We start from the raw sequence: 15,000 nt of genomic DNA on the forward strand, positions 1-15,000 counted from the left end.
CATTTATATAAAAGTTTGAAAAGTGTTAATCACGTCGATACCATAAAACCGATACAACTTTCAAATAGATGTCCCCTATCAAACCATGTAAAGAAAAAAATGACAACATAAAAAAAAATGTTCTGATTACTATTAGGCTAACACGGAAAGATGAGCTCATCAGTCTGAGCATGGTACGTCAAGCACAAAATTCCTCGCTGATAGCCATGGCCTTATTACAAACCTTTAAGTAAGGTAATTAGATGGCAATGAAGTAGACCCGTTATTTCTGTTGTGCTGCGAAAGGTTACTGCCTGAAGGAGGCCTAATTCATCTCACAAGAACTAAAATACTGCCTAATTACGTAAACAATAAATTATTCGGTTTTTTATTAGCTTTATCAGTTCCTGCTCAGTGTAACTGATGATGATAATAATATTGTTATCAGCATTACAGACTCGTTTTGTATTAGCTTTCTAAAATATATAAGAATAATAATAATATACTGTTCTTCATAGCAATACGCAAATCTTTATCATTTATAGGTGCTTGGTCCTTCGAAACGGTGACTTACATTTCTCTGATGAAAGGGGCAGGAAACCTTGAATCCTACAGCTAAAAACTTATATAGTGCTACAGAGAATTGTATTTTTTATATAAATATGCCTCATTGAACCTCACAAAAATGCCCTTATTGTCTCCTATAATAATAATAATAATAATAATAATAATAATAATAATAATAATAATAATAATAATAATAATAATAATAATAATAATAATAATAATAATTATATGTGGCGCCGTGGAGGAGTGGGTTAGGTCGTCAACAGACTTAAGTCAAGTTAAGCAACATTGGGGCTGGTCAGTCGTTGGATGGGTGACCGCTCTCCTCGGCGTTGATTCCTTGGGAAAGGATCTTTACCATAATTTCCTCAGTCTACTCAGCTGTAAATGAGTACCTATCCCTGATGGGTAGGGTCCAGCTATGGGTTAAATAGCAAAACTCAGCAATGATGGAAATAAATGAAGGAATAAACGACAACGACGTAAATGGAACCTCTGGCAACAGAGGAGCCTCGTCCGGCAACCAGGTATTCAACCCAATTGTAGGGGAAGACGGTCAGGTACTTGGAGGTCGTCATCCAGCAACTGATCACCACAACGACAGTAATCAACAGCCTGAGATTGGAGCTACAGAGGCAAAAAGGAAGAATGGACAAGAGAGAAAATAAGGAAATATGGAGATGCTACATCAGAAGCAACCCGACGGAGAGAGGATTATAGAAGAAGATTGGTCAACATCTGGACTGAGAGGAATAACACCCCCCAAACAGAGCAGAGGCTGGCAGACCAAGTAAGGAACATAAAGAAAAAGAACTGGCTCTCCCCAACAGAAAGAGAAGAACTGGAAAGGGAAATGTCACACGACAACGAATTACACGAAGACGAACTGAGAGACGATGCCAACAGAAGACGACAGGGAGGATGAGGTATCCAAACAACGACACACGAAGAAACACCGACGAAGTAACAGAGAGGACGGAATGGGTAGAAAAGATTAGACAATGGATGGAGCCAGATACAGAGAGAACAAAGATCCCCTCCATGAAAGCCTACAACACCAAGAAATTAAGGGAGAAAACAAGTGAGGTCAATGAAATAATGGGCCTAATACACACCACCAGTATCACAGAAACAAATAACTTGACATATGCAGGAGCAAGATTAGTAGCAGAACTGATGGGATTCGAACACAACACACCAGCCACAAAACAACCCAACAGAAACCAAAACAGCAACCTCCTTGGAAAAGGCGCCTGAAAAGCAAATCATGGTGATGAGATCTGACTTGAGTAAACTGAAAGAGATGGCAGAAAAAAGGCTAAGAAGCAGAAAACAAGGGAGGAACTCAACGAGAGATACAAAGTAAAAGAGAGGGACAAACAACACAATAGAAGATGTAAAACAGAGGCTTAAGGCCAAAGCACACAAGATCCAACGGTACATGAACAGGAATAAGGGATACCAACCGAACAAACTATTCGGAACCAACAGAAAAGACTGCCAACTAAGAGGGGAAGACAACCACCCAGAAATTCCTGAAGCCGAACCAAGTAAGAGACTCTGGGAAAACATATGGAGCAATCCAGTATCACACAACAAACATGCAACATGGCTCCAGGAAGTCAAGGAAGAAGAAACAGGGAGAATAAAACCAAGATTCACAGACATCACGACAGACACAGTCAGACACCAACTAAAGAAAATGCCAAACTGGAAAGCCCCAGGTCCCGATGAAGTCCATGGATACTGGCTCAAAAAACTTCAAGGCCCTACACCCACGAATAGCACAACAACTCCAGCATTGTATCTCAAATCACCAAGCACCCAAATGGATGACCACAGGAAGAACATCCTTAGTACAAAAAGACAAGAGTAAGGGAAATATAGCCAGTAACTACAGGCCTATCACCTGCCTACCAATAATGTGGAAGTTACTAACAGGTATCATCAGTGAAAGGCTATACAACTACCTAGAGAGACAAACACCATCCCCCACCAACAGAAAGGCTGCAGAAGGAAGTGTAGGGGCACAAAAGACCAGCTCCTGATAGACAAAATGGTAATGAAGAACAGTAGGAGAAGGAAAACCAACCTAAGCATGGCATGGATGACTATAAGAAAGCCTTCGACATGATACCACACACATGGCTAATAGAATGCCTGAAAATATATGGGGCAGAGGAAAATACCATCAGCTTCCTCAAAAATACAATGCGCAACTGGAATACAATACTTACAAGCTCTGGAATAAGACTAGCAGAGGTTAATATCAGGAGAGGGATCTTCCAGGGCGACTCACTGTCCCCACTACTCTTCGTAGTATCCATGATTCCCATGACAAAAGTACTACAGAAGATGGATGCCGGGTACCAACTCAAGAAAAGAGGCAACAAAATCAACCATCTGATGTTCATGGACGACATCAAGCTGTATGGTAAGAGCATCAAGGAAATAGATACCCTAATCCAGACTGTAAGGATTGTATCTGGGGACATCAGGATGGAGTTTGGAATAGAAAAATGCGCCTTAGTCAACATACAAAAAAGGCAAAGTAACGAGAACTGAAGGGATAAAGCTACCAGATGGGAGCAACATCAAACACATAGATGAGACAGGATACAAATACCTGGGAATAATGGAAGGAGGAGATATAAAACACCAAGAGATGAAGGACACGATCAGGAAAGAATATATGCAGAGACTCAAGGCGATACTCAAGTCAAAACTCAACGGCGGAAATATGATAATAGCCATAAACACATGGGCAGTGCCAGTAATCAGATACAGCGCAGGAATAGTGGAATGGACGAAGGCAGAACTCCGCAGCATAGATCAGAAAACCAGGAAACAAATTACAATACACAAAGCACTACACCCAAGAGCAAATACGGACAGACTATACATAACACGTAAGGAAGGAGGGAGAGGACTACTAAGTATAGAGGACTGCGTCAACATCGAAAACAGAGCACTGGGGCAATATCTGAAAACCAGTGAAGACGAGTGGCTAAAGAGTGCATGGGAAGAAGGACTAATAAAAGTAGACGAAGACCCAGAAATATACAGAGACAGGAGAAAGACAGAAAGAACAGAGGACTGGCACAACAAACCAATGCACGGACAATACATGAGACAGACTAAAGAACTAGCCAGCGATGACAATTGGCAATGGCTACAGAGGGGAGAGCTAAAGAAGGAAACTGAAGGAATGATAACAGCGGCACAAGATCAGGCCCTAAGAACCAGATATGTTCAAAGAACGATAGACGGAAATAACATCTCTCCCATATGTAGGAAGTGCAATACGAAAAATGAAACCATAAACCACATAGCAAGCGAATGTCCGGCACTTGCACAGAACCAGTACAAAAAGAGGCATGATTCAGTGGCAAAAGCCCTTCACTGGAGCCTGTGCAAGAAACACCAGCTACCTTGCAGTAATAAGTGGAACGAGCACCAACCTGAAGGAGTGATAGATAACGATCAGGCAAAGATCCTCTGGGACTATGGTATCAGAACAGACAGGGTGATACGTGCAAATAGACCAGACAAAATCAAGAAGAAAATATCACTCATTGATGTCGCAATACCATGGGACACCAGAGTTGAAGAGAAAGAGAGGGAAAAATGGATAAGTATCAAGATCTGAAAATAGAAATAAGAAGGATATGGGATATGCCAGTGGAAATTGTACCCATAATCATAGGAACACTCACGATAGCACGATCCCAAGATCCCTGAAAGGGAATCTAGAAAAACTAGAGGCTGAAGTAGCTCCAGGATTCATGCAGAAGAGTGTGATCCTAGAAACGGCGCACATAGTAAGAAAAGTGATGGACTCCTAAGGAGGCAGGATGCAACCTGGAACCCCACACTATAAATACCACCCAGTCGAATTGGAGGACTATGGTAGACCAAAAAAAACAAATAATAATAATAATAATAATAATAAATAATAAGAATAATAATAATAATAATAATAATAAAAAGTGGCAGCAAAGGTAAAAAGTGAAAGGCCAGCTATTTCTGTAATCCAAATGCAAGGCAGGAGGTACTGCTAACTCTATAGTAAAGAAGCAAAAATAAATACACGTCGTTGAAATTAACATTGCTTTGAGGTAAGGGTTGTTGATAGAGTTGTAAACACAAATAACAAACACACTGTAAAAATGGAAACAATCTCTCCACTAATGATGTCAACAGCATTAAAAGACAAAATATAATAGTCCCAGAGCATAATGATGCTCGCTAAGCTAAAGGGAATGAACGACGAGCCAGGTATTGCTAATGAGGATCTATGTTGGTTTATGAAGTTTCCTCGAAGACGTAGAAGTTATTTTTGATGCATACTTATCTGGCACGGAATACCGGTAATTCCTCTTACACATCGGAAAACTCAGAAGGGCAATTTACCATCTTTTATTGTTGTAGACTCTCTAACAGGCTTCTTGACGAGCTCAAGTACAGGAATTGAAGCTCGGACTAGACGTCTGTCAATAAGGAATTGGACCAAGACTTTCGCTTGCTTGTTAATTTAATAAGGGTCCGCTAACAAGTTCACGGAAGATACCAGTATAAGAAACATGTTTCAGTTTATTTGAATAGGTATTCTAAGGAACGTTTTACTAGATACCATACCACAATAACTAGAGAGACAAAAATACCAAACTGACGACTGGGTGATGCAATATTTTTAAAAATTTGGAATAACAAAGGAAGCACCGCAACTTTTAACAGAAAAAATTATAAAAACAAAAGTATATCGCTGTTCTAATAAAATATCTCAGAAAAATAAACTGCTTCCGATGCAAGAGTAAAATGAAAGTCACAACAATAGCGGTCATTTAAAAATTCTCATAGTAGCACGAGTCTTGAAATGGAGAACCAAATCCACAGGTATGTAAATGTACATATATTTCAATTTAAAAACAGCAAAGATAGCTTTCGGGAATCTGTTCGGTTCCCATTATCAATCTGATTGATAAGGGGAACCGAACAGATTCCCGAAAGCTATCTTTGCTGATTTTTTTTATTAAAATATATGTACATTTACATACCTGTGGATATGTTTCTCCAATAGCGGTCATACTTTCGTTTCAATTTACATAAATTAATCACATTTATCCAAGGCATCACTCTGAGAAAAATGGGGAATTATGAGGACTCAGGAAGTCAGGAAGCCGGACTCCATCAAATCCCCACGAATTCTGGAGACTAGTTGTCATTAAGGATCGTGTGTCATGTATATCGAAAAAAAATTAACAGTCATGATGAAAATCGAACTGCAAAGAGAAACATACAACATATGTTGCATGAGTATTAGAGGAGAAGGCGCTGAATCAATCTGGATTATGAACATTTTAGAAATTCTACACGCAAGGATGAATAGACAAGGTACAATAAGTTAAACGGTTTAGAGAACCATTCAAACCTATATATATTTATATATGCATATATATATATATATATATATATATATATATATATATATATATATATATAATATATAAATTTTCGTTTGAAGTGTATCTATGAATGAAGAAATACACATTAGCAACATCATGCCTATAGTCACACGTGCATAACCAAATGTGCACACAAAGTGAATTTGTTGAAAATATGTGGATCGTTACAACAAATGTACAGGTAATTAGTAAAATAATTGTTTGATATAGCTAATGATTAAGAGTGTCAAGGATTCTTCGCTATATGAAATAGTAAAATATTCCTTCAATTTCCTTTTCCAACTTTTATTGAACTTTACTATATAGACTTCCAGAAAAGTACTGAAGATCTATTACTTGCAATATCAGAGTTCTGGATTTAAAGATTTCTCCCATAAAATAAACTAAATGTTTGAAGTTTAAGTTTTATGGCAATATATTTATGTAATTACCTTGTTATGAGCGGTGGATTGAATTAATAATAATCTCAGGGTTCCAGGACGCATTGGCCAACAGAACTTATTATCATTATATTATTTCTAATCCTTTCAAACATTTAACATAAAGATGTTGATAAATTAAATGTACACACATTGAAAGGTTTACAAAATGTTGAACGTATAGAATCGGACATTGTCTTCAAAATACTACTGATGTCAATATGGTGTGATCTTCGTATTCGAAGGTTAAAATCATTCAGTTACTCCGGCTAACGTCAGAAATATCAATATGAAGTAACACAGTAATTATGAAACGTATATTGATGTAAATCTACACAAATTTGCAGCGTATGGATATAAACAAAGAACCTCCCCTGATGGATTAGCCTAGGACACAATACCGTTGAATATCTAAATGAAGTGTAGATAGAGAACTTAGAGCTTACGTGGTAATTACGGACAAATGACACGTAAGGAGATTAAATAAGAGAAAATAACAATAAGAATGGTTTTCTCCTATTTAAGCAACAATTCTTTTACTGCCGACTATTCTAAGTCCTCATAATATCAAGATACCGTTCATGTCTTACATGTTTGATAATTACTGGAGTAAGGAATTTTAATTCCAAGGAACTGTCAAAGTCTCCTTTAATTTTGAGGATAACAAATTCTTCCTTTCTTTATTTTCCTAGGAAGGATGCTGAAGAAAAATCTACATTCCATTCATTTCGTATGTAGGTTCGTTTTAATTAATGTCCACCACGAAAATTAATAGCGTCTACTTTAAAAGACCGGCCGTTCAATTTTTCCTTTACCGAGTAGAATAACTACACGAACCCTAACCCTTTTCAAATTCAAGTTTTCTCGTATTCTTCATTAACTTTCATCCATTACATTCCAGTTACCAATATGGAGCCCAACCGGGGAATACTCCAAGAAAATAAAAACAGAGAACGCAGAGAGCAGAAAATAATAAATAAACAAACTTCTAGAGGGAAAACAATCATCAAAGGCAAACGTGCTTTTTTATTCCCCTTATTAAAGAAATATTAATTTTCCTCTTACCTAAGGAAGGGAGGAAGAAGTCGCTGGAAAAATCAATGCACCGTTTCTCAGGAAATTGGGATGCTCAATGACGTAAACAACAGCGAAACACAAGTATTCAAGATGATATTCAGGCTCTCGTGTTGCAAGTGATTTCGAACTCTGTGTGATTCCGAGAGCGGAGGCTTCTTCAAAGGAATCCATCACGATGCATTTTGATTCGACTTTACCTCACGTCTTTAACGGGAAAAGGCAACATAAATCTTAATAAATTTTGGCTCGAAGTATAATCATTATGGATCAATCATCAAGAGCAGAGTTAGGAAAAGGGTGCAACATATATATATATATATATATATATACTATATATATATATATATATATATATATATATGTATAAATTATATATATAATATATATATATATATATATATATATATATATATATATATATATATATATATATATATATATATATGATTTTGAAACATTTTTTGATAACTATTATTACGAGTACAATTAAAGTATAATATTTTTTATTCCGTAATCCATTTGCAATTCGCAGTACAACAGCGAACCGAATCCTTGCAACATGAGCGTTCCAAAGGAGGAAAAGATCCTAAATATCACATTTTTCCTAAATCAAATACTCATGAAGAGCTGCGCAAAAGCCTTAGCTCCAGCAGAGAGCTCTTCAAACATTACTTGCAATTCAGGAAAACCTAAAGTTAAGGAAAATAATTTTCTTTAAATGAATTATTTCTAAACGCACAAGTAGTCGCCCCTGACTATTACCTTCACAAACTTAGAGTTAAAACTAAATATTCCACTAGAAAGGAAATTATGATTATGTCATTTTTTGGGGTAATTTTGATTTATTCCCTGATTTTCTCCATCACTCCATTAATAAAAATATTAACCAGGTAAGATCTAACTCTACACTAAACCATCCCTACCCTGTCTACAGAATCTATCACAAGCTGCGACCTCATCATGAAAACATCCAAACCAAACTATTTCTAACAAATAAGGAAACAATTACGCACAGAGGGGCTGAAGCACTAGTATTCTTGGGTAATCTTTTCAAGTTTCTCGAGGTTTCATTAGGTTCGAGTTGATTCTGCTCTCTCTCTCTCTCTCTCTCTCTCTCTCTCTCTCTCTCCCCATGCTCATGAAATTTTAAATTTATTCCAGATATTCAGAACATGAATAGTTAGAAATAACGTTCTCTTCTTTCAGTTGCCCAATAATTCGTATTACCATACCCATCACTCCAGCATTTGCGTTCTATGATAACAATATCATGCATTTACTATATGTCATATTGTTGGTTCGTCATCATCATCGTCTCCTCCAACGCCGTGAGCCACAAAAGTACTTTGTGAAGATCCGTAGCTCATGTCGTTCCATTGCTTATCCTTCACTAATTTACATTCATCTCTCTCTCTCTCTCTCTCTCTCTCTCTCTCTCTCTCTCTCTCTCTCTCTCTCTCTCCCAATCATAGTTTTCATCTACGTAAGGCTGGGTCTTCAAACTCTTCTTGCGCTAATAGGATCCCAGCTGAGAGTACTGAATACCTTCCTTTCTTCATAAAGCTTTAATTTTACAAGACAAATCTTTTGGCTTTCCATTTACTGTACCTCCTTTCATATTCTCTTAATTTATCTTACTTTCCATCCTCTCCTAATACTTGATTCATAGTGCAACTGCTTTGAGGTTTTCCTCCTGTTACACCTTTCAAACCTTTTACTGTCAATTTCCATATCAGCACTGAACACCTCACAGGTCCCAGTGCTTGGCCTTTGGCCTAATTTCTATATTCAACTTAATTCAAATACATATAGCAATACAGATTATACAACACTAATGTATTATCTTATTTTCCAATGAAAGTTCAGTCTATCTGATGTCCAAAACTTATTCAAAATGCTCACTGTTAGATTTGCCTTTTATAGTCTTTCACTAAGTTCCAACTCGAGAGAACTTGCATCAGATATCACTGTTAAAAAATGGTAAAGATTCAACCTCATTAATCCCCTCTAAAACTAGTGCTATTTTTTCTCATTGAACGGTACATTCTGTCCTTATTATCTCTGGTTCTAATGAGTCTGTTATCTTTCCATGTTTACTACAATCTAAACCATCTCATACACATCCGACTACATATTTTATTGTAAAATGTTTAAGAAGAACCAATAGCAAAGGTTAAATGCTGTTCCATATCGAAATCAACAAAGTTCATCACAAGGGCTGCACAATAAGACTGATTGTAAACATTTGCTGTGCACAATTTCTCCAGGCCACTAAGATTAAGCATACTTAATATTTACATTACATCCCATGGAAATACAACACCTCTTCTACTTATTACACCCATTCAGTTTACCTCGCTTTAGGTACCCTTACCCTGACTACCAACTTCCAATCATAATACTTGTTTCCTCATTCCATTTCTTTAGGCTATGCCAAGGTTTGAATGGTTATGTACAAAATAAAATCACCATTAAAATCAAATTTGCCATCTTGGATACATGACCGTATAGGACTAATGAGGGTTGCTACAGTTAAAGAAATATCATAACTTTCTAATTCTTCCTCCAAAAATTCAAGTAAATCATCTACAGGCATTTTGTAAATAAATGATTTACTTGAATTTTCTGGAAGAAGAATAGTTGTGATATTCCTGTAACTGTAGCAAGCCTCATTAGTCTTATACGGTTATGTATCAAAGATAGTAAATTTTTATTTAATGGTGAAGTTTTTGTACAAAAGATTGGCATGGCTATGGGTAATCATCTATCTCTTGTCCTTAGCAATATTTCCATGGAATTTTTAAAGTCTATGGCTTAGGTATGTGGTTGGTATTTTCAATATTTGGCCAGTTCACGAAAATCTGCAGCAATTTCTGATTAAGCTCAATAATTTAGTCCCTCATATAAAATTTCCTGTCGAGGAAGAAAGAAATTGTAATTTGAACTTTCTTGATGTAACAGTCCATAGAAATGATAGAAATTTCACCTTTTCAGTCTTTCGAAAATGAACTAACATTGCCTCCTTTCTTCATTTTTATTCCAATCACCATCAAAATGTTAAATTCTCTGTTTTTTCTGGGATGTTCTTAAAGGCTGTGTGTGTCTGTGGCCCGCAGTTTATTGACGCTGAGATCAAAGCTATTTATGATATTGCATTGAAACTTAAATACCCAAGAGAAAGAGCTAGAAAAACATTCTATTTAACTAATGACAAACTTGAACGTAGTAAATATAACATTCTCAAATTACCGTATGATGAAAGGTTTTTAGAAATTCCTAGAATTCTAAAGCTTTTCAAAATAAATGTTGATTTCAGCAATACAAATGTTAAGAGTGTAGTATAAAAAAAATTCACCTAAAGATGTATCTGGCTGCATATATGAAATTCTTCAATAGTGCATTAGAAATGTGATGACAAGGTTAGCACAGAAAATATAGTGACGAGCTAACAAATAAACTAATGCTTATAAAAGAAGGCGACTTTTACTTGCCACATAAGTTCTAAAAGATCTAAATGATAGTTATAAAAAAAAAAGAAGAAGAAGAAAAAGAAAAAGAAAAAGAAAAAGAAGAAAAAGAAGAAGAAGAAGAAAAGAAGAAGAAGAAGAAGAAGATGGGTTTGGGCGTCGGTCATTTTTTGTCTTCTAATGATCTATCCTAATGAAAACGAACAGGATATTTATGGCATAAACACATGCACATGCATTTGTACATACAAACACAAAAACACTAGTTTATATATGTATATATATATATATATATATATATATATATATATATATATATATATATATATATATATATATATATAAATTTCTGAGTCTTATCAGAGAAGTCAAGTCTACTGCCAACCATGTCACACAAGTACAAGTCCTAAAAGAAGTTGGAACCAATGTACATTGTAACTAAGGCTTTCTAAGGCTTTCTCTGGGCAGGCTAACTGCCTCCCAAACCAAGATGTTCCCCCCAACTCCCGACTTGACAACGACCTAATTAACATCATTTAACAGGAGTTAGCCTGCCCGGCGAAGCCTCAGGTATTAGTACGTAAATTCCAACTTCTTTATGACTTGTTCTTGTGTGGCTTGGTTGGCAGCAGCCTTGACTTTCCTGATGAGTCAGAAATTAATATATATATATATATATATATACAGATAATATATATATATATATGTATTATATATATATATATATATATTTATATTATATATATATATGTATATATATATATATATATATATATATTTATATAGACAATTAATAGTATAATAGACGAATTGTTTTTGCGGTCGTGTGTACAAATACATGTGCGTGTGTTTATGCCTTGAAAATCCTGTTCGTCTTCATTACGATATATCATTAGAAGACAAAAAATGACCGCACCCACCCTTCCCTCTCTCTCTCTCTCTCTCTCTCTCTGTCTCTCTGTCTCTCTCTCTCTCTGTCTGTCTCTCTCTCTCTCTCTCTCTTTTTAAAGAACTTACGTGGCAAGCAAAATTTGATGGACTTACTGAACTCTGAGTCAGGAATATACTCCATTATATATGTATATATATATATATATATATATATATAATATATATATATATATATATATATATATATATATATATATATAACACAAAAAAAGCTATAATCCATTTCATAGGTCAACTTGGCTTAAAAATAAATATTATTGTTCTCTAACGACATAAGTTCTATAGAGCAAAGGTTAATAGCTTCGGAAGAAGAAATTTGTCATGGACGAGGCATTTAATCTTAGGCTATATTTGGCATAACTGCAGAGGAAACAATTCTCAGTTGAGAAAGAAAACGTTATGGCCTCTCCGTGAAGCAATTAAATAAATTAAATGACGAGCCGTGTCAGTCGTTACGATTGTTATTGTTCGAACTGAAGTGCGCAATTACCACGCCCGTTATCACGACCGTTATATGGGTCTTTACGGTGGCTTTCGGGAGAACTATTTCACGAATGAACCTCCTTACTCCTGCGAGGCAAAAATCTTTGTCAACGACAAATTTCGACATTAGTTTCAGTACATTTCAGTGAACACTTTACGCTATAAAATTTCATGGTTTTCGAACAAAAGAAATGAAGAAAAATTGTGACGAAGGAAAATTTAGAGCTAATATTTGAAGTTCCCCGAATCTAAATAACGTTTTCCTTTGGATTTATCACATAATACTTAAGACGCTTTCACATTTCAGACACACAAGGGCGATCAGTGCGACAGAAAATAGTTCCAATTCCATAGGTATTCTAATTAATGCCAGACTGGAAAAGAAAAGAGTATCAGCAAAGGGATCAGATCCAGTCCTCATCCAGGAAGCTCTCAACAGTAATGCAAGCGACATTTCCGTGCGCCTCTGCGGGTGCGGTGAAGCATAAAAACGAAAATCGTTGAGAAACCATAAAAATAATTAATAAATCTTTGTATATCTTAACATACCTCCTGTGTAACTTAATTATGAATATTTTACAACTAATTTTCTAGTCTAATAGCATATAGTACACTTGCAATTCGTGCAGTAAAATTTTATGCTCAAAGGCTATGAGTATACAAATGAATCCCAACAAACCCACAGCATTTATTCTGTGCAACGGAACACATGGGTCTATTAGAAATAGAGAAAGGTAAATTCAGCCACTATGCTTAAGAAAAAAATAATAAATATAAGGAATCAAGAACAGCAATGCTAATGTAAAATCTATGCGAAAACTTATCAGTCACGAGAGCATCACAATGTGCTTGTAGAAATGAATGAAATCTTCGAAATGTTTAAAAACACCAGATAACAACTTATTCAAAAATATGCAAGTTGGATATGATTCATATGAAGCGAGCTCTTTCCTTATTTTCTTATTTCTGTGGAGACATACAAAGATAACATTAATTCACATGAACAAATAGGCAAAATAAATGGAGTTTAATTTATGTAATTTCTGTCTGTTTGTGTCACTCTTTATTACCAGAATTGCCTTTAGTCTATGTTTTTCTCCTTACTATATGGTTTCCCACAATCATCATATACTCTATGCACTCGTGTACCCAGGGTTAAATGACCAAGCAACTCAGCGATTTCATTCCCTTTACATTAGCTTTAGTAGTTGTGGCTTAAAAGTATTGGTCAAATTCATCATTACTATGATTACAAAAAATATTGTAACTGAATGTTACAATATTTTTTTTTCTTTTCTTTTTACAGGGGAACCCCCGGAATCTACAATGGGCGACACCCCTTCCGGAAATCTTGACCTTGGCAATGACTCCCCAGGCGAGGTCACAGAAACGGCCATGGACAGTTCGGTGTTCGAAGAAGAATGCGACGCGGGCGCGGAAGGTTACGACCTCGGGGGAGGAGAGAGAAGCCGCATCCGGAAGCAAGGTGCCAGTGACATCGACGACGAAGGAGAGAGTTCAGGGAAGTCGGGGATGACGTATGTCTTCCCACCCAAAAACCCGCCGGATCTCCCTTCTCGAAGATACCGAAATCCTCCTTTGAAGGACGCAGGTTCCTTAGCGATCACCGTTTCTTCCGGGTCACAAGAATCAAACGCACCGCCTCCATACTCTACTCTCAATACCCTGAGGGAATCCGGCGTCATACTTAGTGTCGATGACCCAAAGCCAAGCTCGCCTGGAGTTACCTTCTCTGATACTCCCTCTATCCATCCAGAGAGCACCAGAAATGGAAGAGCAGGTGAGATTCAAGTTCTGTTCTGTTGTTAGATTTCAATTATCAATCAAGGCTCCAATTTCACATTCATTGACAACAGCATAACCTTCAAAATTCTATCACCTGCCATATACTGCTTAACAAAAACACAAAACTCCTGTTTGTTGCTGCATTGAGAGGAATAGCTGCCATTATTTTCAATCAAAGCGTTCCGGTTTCTCAAACGGTGGTGAACAGATCCTTTATCTGGCTACACAATTTCCTTAATCTCTAAGAAAAAATATTTCTTTATTTTTAGTTTGACATATTATGTTAAAAGAGAAAAAAAAATTAAATTATTATTTATTAAAAATATCACAGCTAATTATCATAGCAAATTCACCAGGAACTATCATTTTAACTATCGCCCAACTACCTTCTCTCTCTCTCTCTCTCTCTTTGGTAGTCCCGAATATATTGTAAAAGTGATTTGTGAGATGTTGGTTACTTTGGAAAACCAACTGCACGAGCTCTTAATTCATCATTCCCTTGCTTAAACTTTAGAGCTTGCACACGACGATGGTAGTTTTAGCTATATACCGCATTATTCTTACAAATCAGCATTTTTTTTTTTTTTGTTCTGTACACTAAAAACGCCAATCAGCGATTCTTTCAACTAACATTACTTAAAATGACGCCAATCAGCGATTCTTTCAACTAACATTACTTAAAATGATATCTTAATTTAGCAACAATTGGTTCTCTACTTTAGTTAATCTGGAGTCTTTGTATGAAACACAGACAGGTAGTAACAGTAGCACATTTTAATGTTTTAC

At 36.1% G+C, this 15,000-nt stretch overlaps 1 protein-coding gene across 1 annotated transcript in view; it reads left to right on the top strand.

The window, feature by feature from the left end:
- Positions 1 to 13,718: 13,718 nt before the first annotated feature.
- LOC135217748 (potassium voltage-gated channel subfamily KQT member 1-like) overlaps positions 13,719 to 15,000 on the top strand; it is a 335,873-nt gene continuing 334,591 nt past the window's right edge. The window contains 1 exon segment of the mRNA XM_064253757.1: positions 13,719 to 14,209. Within this exon segment, the coding sequence (XP_064109827.1) occupies positions 13,735 to 14,209 (475 nt within the window). The 5' untranslated portion in view covers positions 13,719 to 13,734.

The sequence above is a fragment of the Macrobrachium nipponense genome, chromosome 7, assembly GCF_015104395.2.
Source record: "Macrobrachium nipponense isolate FS-2020 chromosome 7, ASM1510439v2, whole genome shotgun sequence".
Classification (NCBI taxonomy): domain Eukaryota; kingdom Metazoa; phylum Arthropoda; class Malacostraca; order Decapoda; family Palaemonidae; genus Macrobrachium; species Macrobrachium nipponense.